The following is a 13941-nucleotide window of genomic DNA, read 5'->3' as shown; positions in this document are numbered from 1 at the left end:
GCGCTCTCCGATGTCCAGCAGTTACCGGCGTGTCTAACAGGAATCTGTGGATGGGGTCCTGCAAATCAGTCAAAGCCCCTCCATGTGCTGAGCCCTCAGTTACAGACACAAATCCAAGGTGGTCCCTCCACTGTCATCGGCTTTGACAAGTCTGTCTGGACCCTCGAGTGCAGGACACTGTCAGCCTCATGTCCTTCACATTGTGTCCACATGTCACTTTGAGTGACTTGTCACCAGTCAGTGTGGCAGGAAGGCAGAAGACGCTGTCAGGTATATAGCGCCTTACCTTATAAGGACTGCAGTGGTCTCGGGGGTCAAAGTGCATTTCAGTGAAGACGGCTCAGTCATTGAGCCCTTGTGCTGTGTGTCCTTCTGTCTGTCTGTCTGTCCTCACTCGTCTCTCTTCTTCTCCACAGGTTGATCTCTTGTGGTCTCACCTCGACCTGCTGTTCAGCTCTCTCCTCAGTCCTCTCATCGCCAAACTCACGGCTGACATATCTGTGGCTGAACAGCAACAACCTGGGAGATTCAGGGGCTCATCAGCTGAGTGAGGGTCTCAGGAGTGACAACTGTAAATTAAAGGCACTGGTGTGAGTAAAGACAGGGAGGGGTGGGGGGTGTGAATGTGTTATTGATGGGCGGGCTGATCACATGACATCATATGGAGTGACCAGAGTGACAGTGACAAGTGGAGCTGACTGAGGTGACAGACAGGCAGGACAACAAAGATAAGGAGAGACAGACAGAGGAAGACGAGGAGGAGGAGGACCTGCTCTGTCAGATGAGACCACCTACTTGAGCACCGGACCACATCTCCACCACTCTCCTCAAATGCTGTCTTCATGTCCTAATCCTGACTGTCATGATAATAATAAATCCATCCTGTGACACCGGCTCTGTGCCAGTGACCCTGAAGGTCTCCTCTGTATCCCCCCATTAGGACAGTCTGGTCTTGATGTGACAATCTAAGATAACAAGTCTCAGTCCATCACTCACTTCTCTATTCTCTCTAAAGTTCTCAATAGTGTCGTGACCTCCTAACTCACCGTCACATAACTGATAATCAGCTGAGAGCGGACACTTTTAAAAATGGAGGATCTCAGCAGGATAACACGACATGTCACAGAGCAGGTGTCACCTCAAGGTGGCTCATCTAACATGACGGTGACTTCAGTTGACATCAATGGCTGCCTGTCCAGTCCAATAAAGCACTTCTGGGATGAGCAGGAACTGCAAGTGAGGAGCAGAAATGTGAGGCTGAGAAGTCTGAAGGACTGCGTAACGTTGAGATGGAGACAGAAATCCATAAGGAGCCATTCATGTGTCTCAAGGGGTCAACACCTTGGGGAGTTCAGGCTCTGTAGAGGCCAGGGTGCCCACCTGGTGTGCCTAATAAAGTGGCCACTGATGGCCCCTGCAGATCTTGAGCACTTTGCTCTTCTCCTGCACACCCACTTTACACTCTTTGGTCCAGCGGCCATGTCTTTGTGCACACGTCATCATCTACACTCACACTCAATCGTCACTCTTTGTGTCTTCTGCTTCTCTCTCCTTGTCGTCCCTCTTGTGTCCCCCATAGCAGGTTTGTCCCCCGCATGTCCTTTTCTCTAACACCCCACCAGCTGCCCCTCACACTCACACACTTGAACCTTTGCTCCTGTCTGTGCAGATCTCATCTTCATGACACCCATTTCTATTTCTCTTATTTTGATCTTCTTCTTCTTATTTATTCTCCCAGTATGTCCTCTCAAATTCCCAGTTCATGTGGTGCACCTGTCCAGTAAAGTCACTCTGATTCTGGTCACTCCTGTCACTTCAATGTCAAATAAGAAAAAGAAGAAAACTGTGAAGGACAAACTACTGAGAGAAAAGGAGGAAACACATGTGGACCCCCAGTTCTCCTCCCCATCCTAAACGTGGTACTTGTCACTGAGGTTTGACCTTAGTATGCTAAGCTGGTGCAGGACGTGACGTCAGGCTGAGTCTTCAAGGCAGGCATCCTGAGCACATGGTGGACCACCGCAGACCCTCATGGTTGTTGACCCCTTCACTCAGATGAGTTTTTTCTCAAGAGGACACTAAAGATGTCCCCTCAGTGACTGTGACGTGTGTTGAACCCGAGTCTCTGTGGCATGCTGTCCTCAGGTCAGACTAACAGATGTCAGTATTCTGGAGTACACACACACACACACACGGCACATAAATGTCACCTTATTTAATAAAGGACGCCGCAGACCACCCGTCACTACCATCTCCCCAAAAGCCACTACTGTAAGTCCTTGTGTGTTCCTCGTCACCTCGGCAGACCAGCACCTGCTGTTGTTCCCAGTTTGACAGTCCAGTTCACTTCCTGTGGCCTCAAGTGTCCATCACAATCCCCAGCACTTTCTGTTAGTTTCTGATTTCAGTTGTGCCACCTTGTGACCCTTAGTGACAAAGTGACATTTGCAAAGTCCCCCTCTGACGTCACTTTTCTGCTCCTGATGTCCACGTGCCCCTCTGTTGGTGTCCTGTACATCAGACTTGTCACATGACCCCATTGTCGTGTATTCTACCCTCACAGCTCGAGTCTCGCCTGTTTCTTAGACAAATCGTCACTTGATTGATGACAGTGGTGTCACCCTTTATTATGGCGCTGGCACCTTGAACAGGGGACATGTCCTCATTTGAATGTTCAAAGTGTCTGCAGACATTGGCCTTAACCAGCATATCCTAATTTGACATCGAGAAGACACAAATGACGGGGGTCCTAAACACAGGTATAGCTGCAGTGGACGCCAATACTCTTTAATGTCACACTCGTCATTGTCATTGTCACAGAGTGACTTTTTAGGATTTATTTAGTAACGTGTGTTATGTTTTATTTTTTGCCCTGAAGAAATCATTGAGAGAATCGCGTTGGCCCTCAGACTGTGAGGTTTATGTGGTCAGACCTCGAGAAGCAGGACCCCTCAAACAGGCTGTCATGGGGGGCCTCACTTGTGTCTTCAGAACTAAAAAGATTTGCTTGTGATTTAGGACTGAGCTATGAAGAGACGATTGTTTGGTTTTCTTTCATCTTCTCTCATATTCTGTCTGTTTATTATGGGATGTGTTGTTGTTCTTGTGATTTGTTACCTGATCTTCACAGCTGAGTTGATCCTCGTGGTCCAGACTGATGAATTCCTGATGATTCTCATCCTTTTCTGAGCCCCTGACGTGTTCTTCTTGTGATCTTCTGATTCTTTTCTCTTTCGGTGGCTCAGCTGCTGTTCTTCTTGTCTTTTTATTCTTTAATTCTCCGTGTGGTTTGATGTCACTGAGATGTCACTTGTGTCATTTCTAACACCTACCAGCAGGTGGCGATGCTAGCAGGTCACTCTGCCATTTTGCTCTGAATGGTCAGCTCAGGTCAGAGGAGAGCTGGGAGTGGACAGCAGTGGTCAGCAGTAATGGGGTCACTTCACAGTCCACTCAGACCAGCTCTGTGCCCAGGGGACTGGACTTTGGGATGCTGAGTGTCCATTCAGAGCTCGTCTACTGGCTTTATTACAAATTAGGAGAGAAATAAGAAAACTGAGGTCACCAGCAGTTAGGCCTTTAGTGGACTGAGGTCAGCTGGTCAGTGGCACCGGTCAGCATGTGACGTGTGAGTGTCAGAAGTGTCACATGTCAGTCCTGTCCACCCTGTCCATTATATCACTGATCACACAGTCAGTCCAGTCTTTGTCACAATAGACAGACAGAGGGTCCTCATCGTCTAAGTGGTCTGACATCAGGAGAGCCCACCATGACAGACACTCGAGTGTCGCGCTCTCCGATGTCCAACAGTGACCAGCGTGTCTAACAGGAATCTGTGGATGGGGTCCTGCAAATCAGTCAAAGCCCCTCCATGTGCTGAGTCGTCAGTTACAGACACAAATCCAAGGTGGTCCCTCCACTGTCATCGGCTTTGACAAGTCTGTCTGGACCCTCAAGTGTAGGACACTGTCAGCCTCATGTCCTTCACATTGTGTTCACGTGTCACTTTGAATGACTTGTCACCAGTCAGTGTGGCAGGAAGGCAGAAGACGCTGTCAGTTATATAGCGCCTTACCTTATAAGGACAGCGTTGGTCTCAGGGTCAAAGTGCATTTCAGTGAAGACGGCGCAGTCATTGAGCCCTTGTGCTGTGTGTCCTTCTGTCTGTCTGTCTGTCCTCACTCGTCTCTCTTCTTCTCCATAGGTTGATCTCTTGTGGTCTCACCTCGGCCTGCTGCTCAGCTCTCTCCTCGGTCCTCTCATCTCCAAACTCACGGCTGACATATCTGATACTGTACGACAACAACCTGGGAGATTCAGGGGCTCGTCAGCTGAGTGAGGGTCTCAGGAGTGACAACTGTAAATTGAAGACACTGGAGTGAGTAAAGAGGGGGAGGGGTGGGGGTGTGAATGTGTTATTGATGGGCGGGCTGATCACATGACAGCACATGGAGTGACCAGAGTGACAGTGACAAGTGGAGCTGACTGAGGTGACAGACAGGAAGGACAACAAAGATAAGGAGAGACAGACAGAGGAAGACGCGGAGGACCTGCTCTGTCAGATGAGACCACCTACTTGAGCACCGAACCCCATCTCCTCCACTCTCCTCAAATCCTGTCTTCATGTCCTAATCCTGACTGTCGTGACAATAATAAATCCATCATGTGACCGTGGCTCTGTGCCAGTGACCCTGAAGGTCTCTTCTGTATCCCCCCTTTAGGACAGTCTGGTCTTGATGTGACAATCTGAGGTAACAGGTCTCAGTCCATCACTCACTTCTCTATTCTGTCTAAAGTTCTCAGGAGTGTCGTGGCCTCCCAACTCACCATCACGTAACTGATAATCAGCTGAGAGCGGACACTTTTAAAAATGGAGGATCTCAGCAGGATAACACGATATGTCACAGAGCAGGTGTCACCTCAAGGTGACTCATCTAACATGACGGTGACTTCAGTTGACATCAATGGCTGTACGTCCAGTCCAATAAAGCACATCTGGGATGAGCTGAACTGCAAGTGAGGAGCAGAAATGTGAAGCTGAGAAGTCTGAAGGACTGCGTGATGTCAACATGGAGACAGAAATCCATAAGAAGCCATTCATGTGTCTCAAGGGGTCAACACCTTGGGGAATTCAGGCTCTTTAGAGGCCGAGGTGCCCACCTGGTGTGCCTAATAAAGTGGCCACTGGGTGCCCCTGCAGATCTTGAGCACTTTGCTCTTCTCCTGCACACCCACTTTACACTCTTTAGTCTAGCGGCCATGTCTTTGTGCACACGTCATCATCTACACTCACACTCAATCGTCACTCTTTGTGTCTTCTGCTCGTCTCTCCTTGTCGTCCCTCTTGTGTCCCCCATAGCAGGTTTGTCCCCCGCATGTCCTTTTCTCTAACACCCCACCAGCTGCCCCTCACACTCACACACTTGAACCTTTGCTCCTGTCTGTGCAGATCTCATCTTCATGACACTCATTTCTATTTCTCTTATTTTGATCTTCTTCTTCTTCTTTCTTCTCCCAGTATGTCATTCCAAATTCCCAGTTCACATGTGCACCTGCCCAGTAAAGTCACTCTGATTCTGGTCACTCCTGGTTTGGGTCACTAAGTGGCAGGGTTTCTCCCAGTAGCAGGAACTGAACACAAGCAGGATGGACAGGCCATCAGAGAGGGTCCAAACTCAGGGGGTCTAACTGACCACCTCAGCGGGTCAAAGTCTTTAAACATGAAATAAGAAAAAGAAGAAAACTGTGAAGGAAAAACTACTGAGAGAAAAGGAGGAAACACATGTGGACCCCCAGGTCTCCTGCCCGTCCTAAACATGTCACTTGTCACTGAGGTCTGACCTCGGCAGGCTAGGCTGGTGCAGGACGTGACGTCAGGCCGAGTCTTCAAGGCAGGCATCCTAAGCACATGGCAGACCACCGCAGACCTTCATGGTTGTTGTCCCCTTCACTCAGATGACTTTCTTCTCATGAGAACATTAAAGATGTCCCCTCACTGACTGTGACGTGTGTTGAACCCGAGTCTCTGTGGCCTGTAGACACACTAAGACTGTGTGCTGTATGAGCCATTCAGTGATCAGAGTTCAGCAAATGTTATAAACTTCAGGAAAAAATGACTGACCTGCAGCATTATGGGATAGGAGGAGTGGCCAACATTAAAGGAGCTGGAAATGGAGGAGTTATTTTGGGATATCAGAGGACAGGAGAGTGGAGAACAAAAAGAGAAGCAAATGTGTAGTCAGGAGAAAAAGAGAAGAAGAAGTGAGAGGTGGAAATGAAGAAGAGAAACCCAAAGAGACGAGTGACACGGCCTCACCAGCAGAGGGCAGGACTTGGGGACCTGCAGGACACTCAGATGTCTTATAAGAAGTCCTGGACTGTCAGATGAACACGTCTGATCATCTTGAGAGAACTTCCTCCATCACAGTCCTGATAATAATAAGAATATTAATAATAATAAGGACAAGACTGTCACCTGACGTCACCACTGAGCTGCTTGTCCTTGTCCCATCTCGTTCCTCATTCTTCACATCTCGTTGTGTCCATTGATGTCATCCAAACATGTGAAGTCAGCATCACTGATGGGCTTTGGCTTACAGCTGTGATTTGAACTCACGTCCTCTGATTTGAACGTTTTCTCTGAATATTTACTGACTGACTTGTCACAGCACATTCATCCTCATCGTCGTTTTCTCGAATGTTATTCATATTTTCAGTTCAGTTCACTTAATTGTCACTCTTGTCTTTATGTCACTCAAAGTCCTGTGACCTCCTTGCTGTGTCTGTGTCCAGGTCGTCATTCAAGGTGACACAGTGAGTCAGCGGTGGGATTTGAACTGGCATCACTGTGGTGGTCAGGCCTGTCCCTGAGCCACTGGGCCACACTGAGGTGACACCTGAGCTTTGACAGAGCAGATGGTGGACTTGTGTTACTTTTCATGGAGGCTTGAGATTTCAAACCTTGTGAAGGTCCTTCCATCTTTAGCCCACCCACTTGCTGTCCATTGACATGTCCTGCCTGATTTGATGGCAAAGATGGCAGTCATGTGACCCCCAAATGTGTCAGGGCTGTGCATTTCTAATGTCCAAGAAGAAGCTCAAATACAAAGAGGGAAGAATCAGAAGACCCTAAAGAGAACTGTGATGGTCTGAGAGGAGCTCAGGGTTGACAAAACAACAACAACATTTATTTATAGAGCACATTTTTATACAAACAATGCGGCTCAAAGTGCTTTACATGATGAAGAAAGAGAAAAAAGACCAAATAAATAAGAATTAAAATAAGGGAACACTAATTAACAGAGAATAAAAGTAAGGTCCAATGGCCAGGGAGGACAGAAAAAACAAAAAAACTCCAGACGGCTGGAGAAAAAAATAAAATCTGCAGGGTTTCCAGACCACAAGACCACCCAGACCCCTGTATGCATTCTACCTACTATAAATGATCAGACCTCATGGTATTCAGGGTTCTCATGGAAGAACTTGATGATGACGGTCACGCGGACTTCTGGCCTTTAATCCATCAATGTAGGGACATCACGGTCACCTGGAATTCAGCAGCTCAGCTCATCGTCATCGGCCTGTGAAGATCAGGAAACAAATCAAAAGAGCAACAACATCCCATAATAAACAAACTGAATGTGACGAGAACATCAAATAAGCATCTGTTCATAGCCCAGTCCCACATCAAACACACAAATCCTTCTAAAGGCTCAAGTAAAGCCCCCCATGGCAGCCTGTTTGAGGGGTCCTGCTTCTCATGGTCTGACCACATAAACCTCTCAGTCTGATGGCCAACATGTTCTGTGATTCTCTCAATAATGTCTTCAGGTCAGACTAACAGATGTCAGTATTCTGGAGTACACACACACACACACACACTCCACATAAATGTCACCTTATTTAATAAAGGATACCGCAGACCACCCGTCACCACCATCTCACCCAAAGCCACTAAGCCCTTGTGTGCTCCTCGTCACCTCAGCAGACCAGCAGCTGCTGTTGTTCCCAGTTTGACAATCCAGTTCACTTCCTGTGACCTCAAGTGTCCATCACAATCCCCAGCACTTTCTGTTAGTTTCTGATTTCAGTTGTCCCACCTTGTGACCCTTAGTGACAAAGTGACATTTGCTCAGCCCCTCTCTGACGTCACTTTTCTGCTCCTGATGTCCACGTGCCCCTCTGTTGGTGTCCTGCACATCAGACTTGTGACGTGACCCTATTGTCGTGTATTCTACCCTCACAGCTCAAGTCTCGCCTGTTTCTTAGACAAATCGTCACTTGACTGATGACAATGGTGTCACTCTTTATTACAACGCTGGCACCTTGAACAGGGGACATGTCCTCATTTGAATGTTCAAAGTGTCTGTAGACATCGGCCTTAACCAGCGTATCTTAATGTGACATTGAGAACACACAAATGACGGGGGGTCCTAAACACGGGGACAGCTGTAGTGGACACCAATACTCTTTAATGTGACACACGTCATTGTCATTGTCACAGAGTGACATTTTTAGGATTTATTTAGTAATGTGTGTTATGTTTTATTGTTTGCCCTGAAGAAGTCATTGAGAGAATCGCGTTGGCCCTCAGACTGTGAGGTTTATGTGGTCGGACCTCGAGAAGCAGGACCCCTCAAACAGGCTGTCATGGGGGGCCTCACTTGTGTCTTCAGAACTAAAAAGATTTGCTTGTGATTTAGGACTGAGCTATGAAGAGACGATTGTTTGGTTTTCCTTTCACATTCTCTCATATTCTGTCTGTTTATTATGGGATGTGTTGTTGTTCTGTTTTGTTTCCTTATCTTCACAGGTGAGTTAATCCTGGTGGTCCGGACTGCTGAATTCCTGATGATTCTCGTCCTTTTCAAAGTTCCTGACGTGTTCTTCTTGTGATCTTCTGATTCTTTTCTCTTTCGGTGGCCAAGCTGCTGTTCTTCTCTTTTTATTCTTTAATTCTCCGTGTGGTTTGATGTCACTGAGATGTCACTTGTGTCATTTCTAACTCCTACCAGCAGGTGGCGATGCTAGCAGGTCACTCTGCCATTTTGCTCTAAATGGCCAGCTCAGGTCAGAGGAGAGCTGGGAGTGGACAGCAGTAATGGGGGTCACTTCACAGTCCACTCGGACCACCTCTGTGCCCAGGGGACTGGACTTTGGGATGCTGAGTGTCCATTCAGAGCTCGTCCACTGGCTTTATTCAAATTAGGAGAGAAATAAGAAAACTGAGGTAACCAGCAGTGAGGCCTTTAGTGGACTGAGGTCAGCTGGTCAGTGACACTGGTCAGCATGTGACGTGTGAGTGTCAGAAGTGTCACATGTCAGTTCTGTCCACCCTGTCCATTATGTCACTGATCACACAGTCAGTCCAGTCTTTGTCACCATAGACAGACAGAGTGTCCTCATCGTCTAAGTGGTCTGACATCAGGAGAGCCCACCATGACAGACACTGGAGTGTCGCGTTCTCCGATCTCCAGCAGTGACCGGCGTGTCTAACAGGAATCTGTGGATGGGGTCCTGCAAATCAGTCAAAGCCCCTCCATGTGCTGAGTCCTCAGTTACAGACACAAATCCAAGGTGGTCCCTCCGCTGTTATCGACTTTGACAAGTCTGTCTGGACCCTCGAGTGCAGGACACTGTCAGCCTCATGTCCTTCACATTCCTGTCCTCATGTCACTTTGAGTGATGTGTCACCAGTCAGTGTGGCAGGAAGGCAGAAGACACTGTCAGGTATATAGCGCCTTACCTTATAAGGACAGCGGTGGTCTCAGGGTCAAAGTGCATTTCAGTGAAGACGGCACAGTCATTGAGCCCTTGTGCTGTGTGTCCTTCTGTCTGTCTGTCTGTCCTCACTCGTCTCTCTTCTTCTTCACAGGTTGGACTTTTGTGGTCTCACCTCGGCCTGCTGCTCAGCTCTCTCCTCGGTCCTCTCGTCTCCAAATTCACGGCTGACTGAACTGTGGCTGAGCGAAAACAACCTGGGAGATTCAGGGGCTTGTCAGCTGAGTGAGGGGCTCAGGAGTGACAACTGTAAATTAGAGAGACTGGGGTGAGTAAAGAGGGGGAGGGGTGGGGGGTGTGAATGTGGTATTGATGGGCGGGCTGATCACATGACAGCACACGGAGTGACCAGAGTGACAGTGACAAGTGGAGCTGACTAAGGTGACAGACAGGAAGGACAACAAAGATAAGGAGAGACAGACAGAGGAAGATGAGGAGGAGGAGGAGGAGTGTGAGATGAGCAAGAAGAAGAAGAAATGGACAGCAGCTGAATGTCCAGCCAGAGACAGGGGGACAAGGACACAGGGGGGATCAGGAGACAACAAGAAGAAACAAGATGGAGGATGAGAGACGAGCAGGAGACGAAATGAGAGAAGACATGAGAGTGAGGAGGAGAAGAAGAGAAGAAAATGAAGAGAGACGGAGCACTAGAGAGACAGACAGGAAGTGACCACAGGGGGACAGAGGGGACAACAGCACATCAACTGGACAGACCACCGTCTTTATGAAATGTGACGCGACCAGCAGGCCTTCAGAGGATGTTGACCAATCGGTGAGTGGACTGAGTGACTGACAGGCTGACACACACATCATGTGACTTAGATGACCACAGACACTGAGAGGAATTCTGGGTGACAACAAGGGGCGTGTCGGTATGACAGTGCAGTGTGTGTGTGGCGCCCCCTGCTGTTTGTAACTCACACTTGTGTCTCCTCACAGGCTGTCTGATAACGGGATCAGTGAGAGTGAGAAGAGGAACCTGAGGTCACTACAGGGGGAGCTGGGAAGGTCTGGACAACAGCTGACTATCAGTACATGAGAAGACCAGCAGTGGTGATCAGACTGACCCCCTATCAGTTACGGAGCCCCCCGTCCACTCTCCCCTAAATTCTCCTCTTTCTTGTTTTTCTTCTCCTCTCTGCTCTGCTCCTCATTTAATAAACTCTCCGTGTCCCCTCAGCCTGTGTGCTCCTCCTTTAACGTAATTTTTATTTTTAACAACTTGAGACCCTCAACTGGTGACAAAACTAAAGCAGACTTGGACCTGCAGACCAGCCGAGTTTCACCACTAGAGGCAGTAAAGCATTGGGGGTCATCCTGTAAAAAGCCCCCCAAGAAGGAGCAAAGAGAAGTGGACAGTCCAGCTGTGGGGTGACAGGGGGCCTGAGGCTGTAGTGACACTGGGGACGAGGCTGAGACAAACCCTGGACAGGACGCTGGTCCACCACAGGACGCCATCAGCGCTCGTCTCCATCGTCACTCGGTGTCATTTGAACCCGTGTCTGCTCCGTGTCCCACAAGTCCTGTCTGCACATCTGCTGATTGTCCTTTGGTGACACTTTAACTCCCACGAGGCTCAGTTTTGATTTTGATTTTCTTTTTTATTCCGTCGTCTTCACTTCACCGTCCCCTCCAGTCGTGTCCTCGTAGTGAGCAGCGGCCTGAACAAGTGAGTGGTTTAAAAATAAAGAAAAGAAAAGACGAGGAGAACATGGAGGAGTGTGGAGATGGGATGGACTGGCGCCGTCCAGGGTGGGGTTCTGACTTGATGTGGACAGATGGCCACTGAGGGACCACCACCTGAACTGGACTGAGGGGGCTTAGAAAATGGATGGACAAATAATGGGGAATAAACTGAACTGGGAATTAAGAAAGAAACTGGGAAATAAAATAAGAGTGCGAGTGGGATGAGGGTCTAAAGGAAACAAGTGGGGGACCCCAGCCTGAGGGTGGGCTTCTATAGGACAGCTGGGTTAGGAAAAGAGGGACAGTGACAAGAATGGGAGAGAAAAAAACAAACAGAGAGATGAAGAAGAGGGGCAAGGAGGAGAGAGTTAGAAAGTGAAGGACAGTCAGTGACACGAGGGGGACGAGGACAGACGAGGAGGAGGAGGAGGAGAGGAAGAAGACAAGTCAAGTCGAGTCCATTTTATTTCTAGAGCTCATTAAAAAACATCAGGGGTCCACTAAAGTGCTGCACAGCTTCACCATAAACACTCCAAATATACACAGCAGACACAGTAAAGAAATACTGACGGACAAGTTTAGGAAGCCAAGTCAGAAAGGTGGGCTTCAGGTGGGATTTCAAAGTGACCATCTGCAGTACAGCGCAGCGTCCAGAAGGAATATGAAAATGTGCAGAAAGACTCAGTTTAACTCCAGAACTGTAGACTGTGATCTCGTATGTCCTCCATTTCTAAAAGAACACAAACCAGGCAGCAAGCGCCCCCTGCTGAGCACAGGAGCCTCTTTAAAAACTGTGATGTGTGAGAAGTTTGAAGTCCAGGTGGCCACAGACCCCCATATCAGTGACAGCAGCGCAAGAATCTTCACGTCACTCGAGTAGACATCTGCTGTCTGTGAAGACGACTTCAGCCTCCTGATATTATAAAGTGGGATTACAAACACATTATATGTCCACTGCTAATTAATGGGCTTCTGAACTGAGGGCACAAGCGGCCCCCTCACATGCCCTGACACCCTATTAATGCCCACCAAGGCCACTGACACTCGTTGTCATCACCAGCTGCACCTTCATCTCTTTCTCGTCATTTTAGTTTTCATCCTCACCCATTTCACTCTCTTCTCAGTTATTTGTGTTGTTACTTTCTTCATCAGATTTCTCTCGTCATTTTCATCTTCTTTTTCCATGTTGACCAGCTGCTGATGTCAGTGGGCTTGGGCCAAATAAATCTGTGAGCAGAACCAAAGCTGGAGCACCAGGAGCTTCTTCTCAGTACACCTGACATGTGCTTAGCCATAGTGAAACAGCATATGGGGGGGACAAGCCTGGTGACGACAAGAAGTGGGGGACAAGCCTGGTGATGACAGGAAGAGGGGGACAAGTCTGGTGATGACAGGAAGAGGAGGACAAGCCTGGTGACAACAAGAAGTGGGGGACAAGCCTGGTGACAATGTGAAGCATTTATATGGCAGCAACAGCCAAACAGCGTCCTGTCAGATTTATATTATTTATACCACACTTCATATTAGGAGGTACCACTATGTGCTTTAGTTGTTTTTATTTTAGTCAGGATTGTGGATCCCCGTTAGAGTGTGGCTAGGAGTGATCGCCCCCTGCAGGCTCCACCACTGCTCTTACATGTCATTACATTCTGTGACTGCTGTGATTTGTGAATGTGACTCACTGTTAATAAAATATAAAATAAGCCAAGCTGTGACAACAGACCCTTTGATGTGACTAGAGGAGTCTCAAATGTCCCGACTTTCAAAGCAGCTGAGCGAGTCACCAAACACACCTGAATGTCACGTCACACACGCCTGTCACTTCTCATTTCTCCACTCGCTTGTCGTCTTCTCCACTTTGCTGCTCTTTGTCACCAATAACTGAGGATGTCATCCATCTTTACATCTTCACACCGACTCACATGTCTCACTGATCTGCATGAACCTGACCTGAGGCTCAGTGGAGTGAAGGTCTGGTGGTCTTTTAGTCCATGAGGGTCTCACTGCAGATGATGCCAGTCAAGATGGCACTAACCTTAGAAACACAAATGTCTGCCCTTGTTGAGTTGTTTGTCTGTTTTTCTTCTTCATTTTCTTTTAATATGGCTGCTCTCTGCTGTCTCCCACTCCTTGTCTTCCTCTCCTTCCTTTTCATTCTTCCTTCTTCTCCTCTTCTGTCCTCTACTGTCTCGTCCCTCTCATATCACTGTCCTTCACTTTCTAACTCTCTTCTTCTTGTTCTTTCTCATTTATTTTCTTCTCCCCCACTCTCAGTCCCTCTTGTTCCTTTGTTTCTTATTCAGCTGTCCTGTAGAAGCCCACCCTCATGCTGGGGTCCATCAGGCCCTCATTGGTTTTCATCCCCCCAATTCTTGTTTAATTTTGGACTCTCATCCCCGGTCCCACTCTTATTTATATTTTCCACTTTCTTTCTTAATTCCAAGTTCAGTTTATTCCCCTCTGTCTTTCCATCCA

The 13941-nt window shown here is 48.1% G+C and overlaps 1 protein-coding gene across 1 annotated transcript in view; it reads left to right on the top strand.

Moving 5' to 3' along the window:
* Window positions 1-11754, top strand: part of LOC120521452 (NACHT, LRR and PYD domains-containing protein 3-like) — a 91176-nt gene extending 79422 nt beyond the window's left edge. Inside the window, exons 7-10 of the mRNA XM_039743055.1 lie at window positions 417-590; window positions 4205-4378; window positions 9875-10048; window positions 10720-11754. Coding sequence (XP_039598989.1) covers window positions 417-590; window positions 4205-4378; window positions 9875-10048; window positions 10720-10819 — 622 coding nt within the window. The 3' untranslated portion in view covers window positions 10820-11754. The remainder of the gene's footprint in view (window positions 1-416; window positions 591-4204; window positions 4379-9874; window positions 10049-10719) is intronic.
* The last annotated feature ends 2187 nt before the right edge of the window (window positions 11755-13941 follow it).

Source organism: Polypterus senegalus, chromosome 2 (assembly GCF_016835505.1).
Source record: "Polypterus senegalus isolate Bchr_013 chromosome 2, ASM1683550v1, whole genome shotgun sequence".
Taxonomy (NCBI): domain Eukaryota; kingdom Metazoa; phylum Chordata; class Cladistia; order Polypteriformes; family Polypteridae; genus Polypterus; species Polypterus senegalus.
This window is presented reverse-complemented; position numbering and strand designations above follow the sequence as displayed.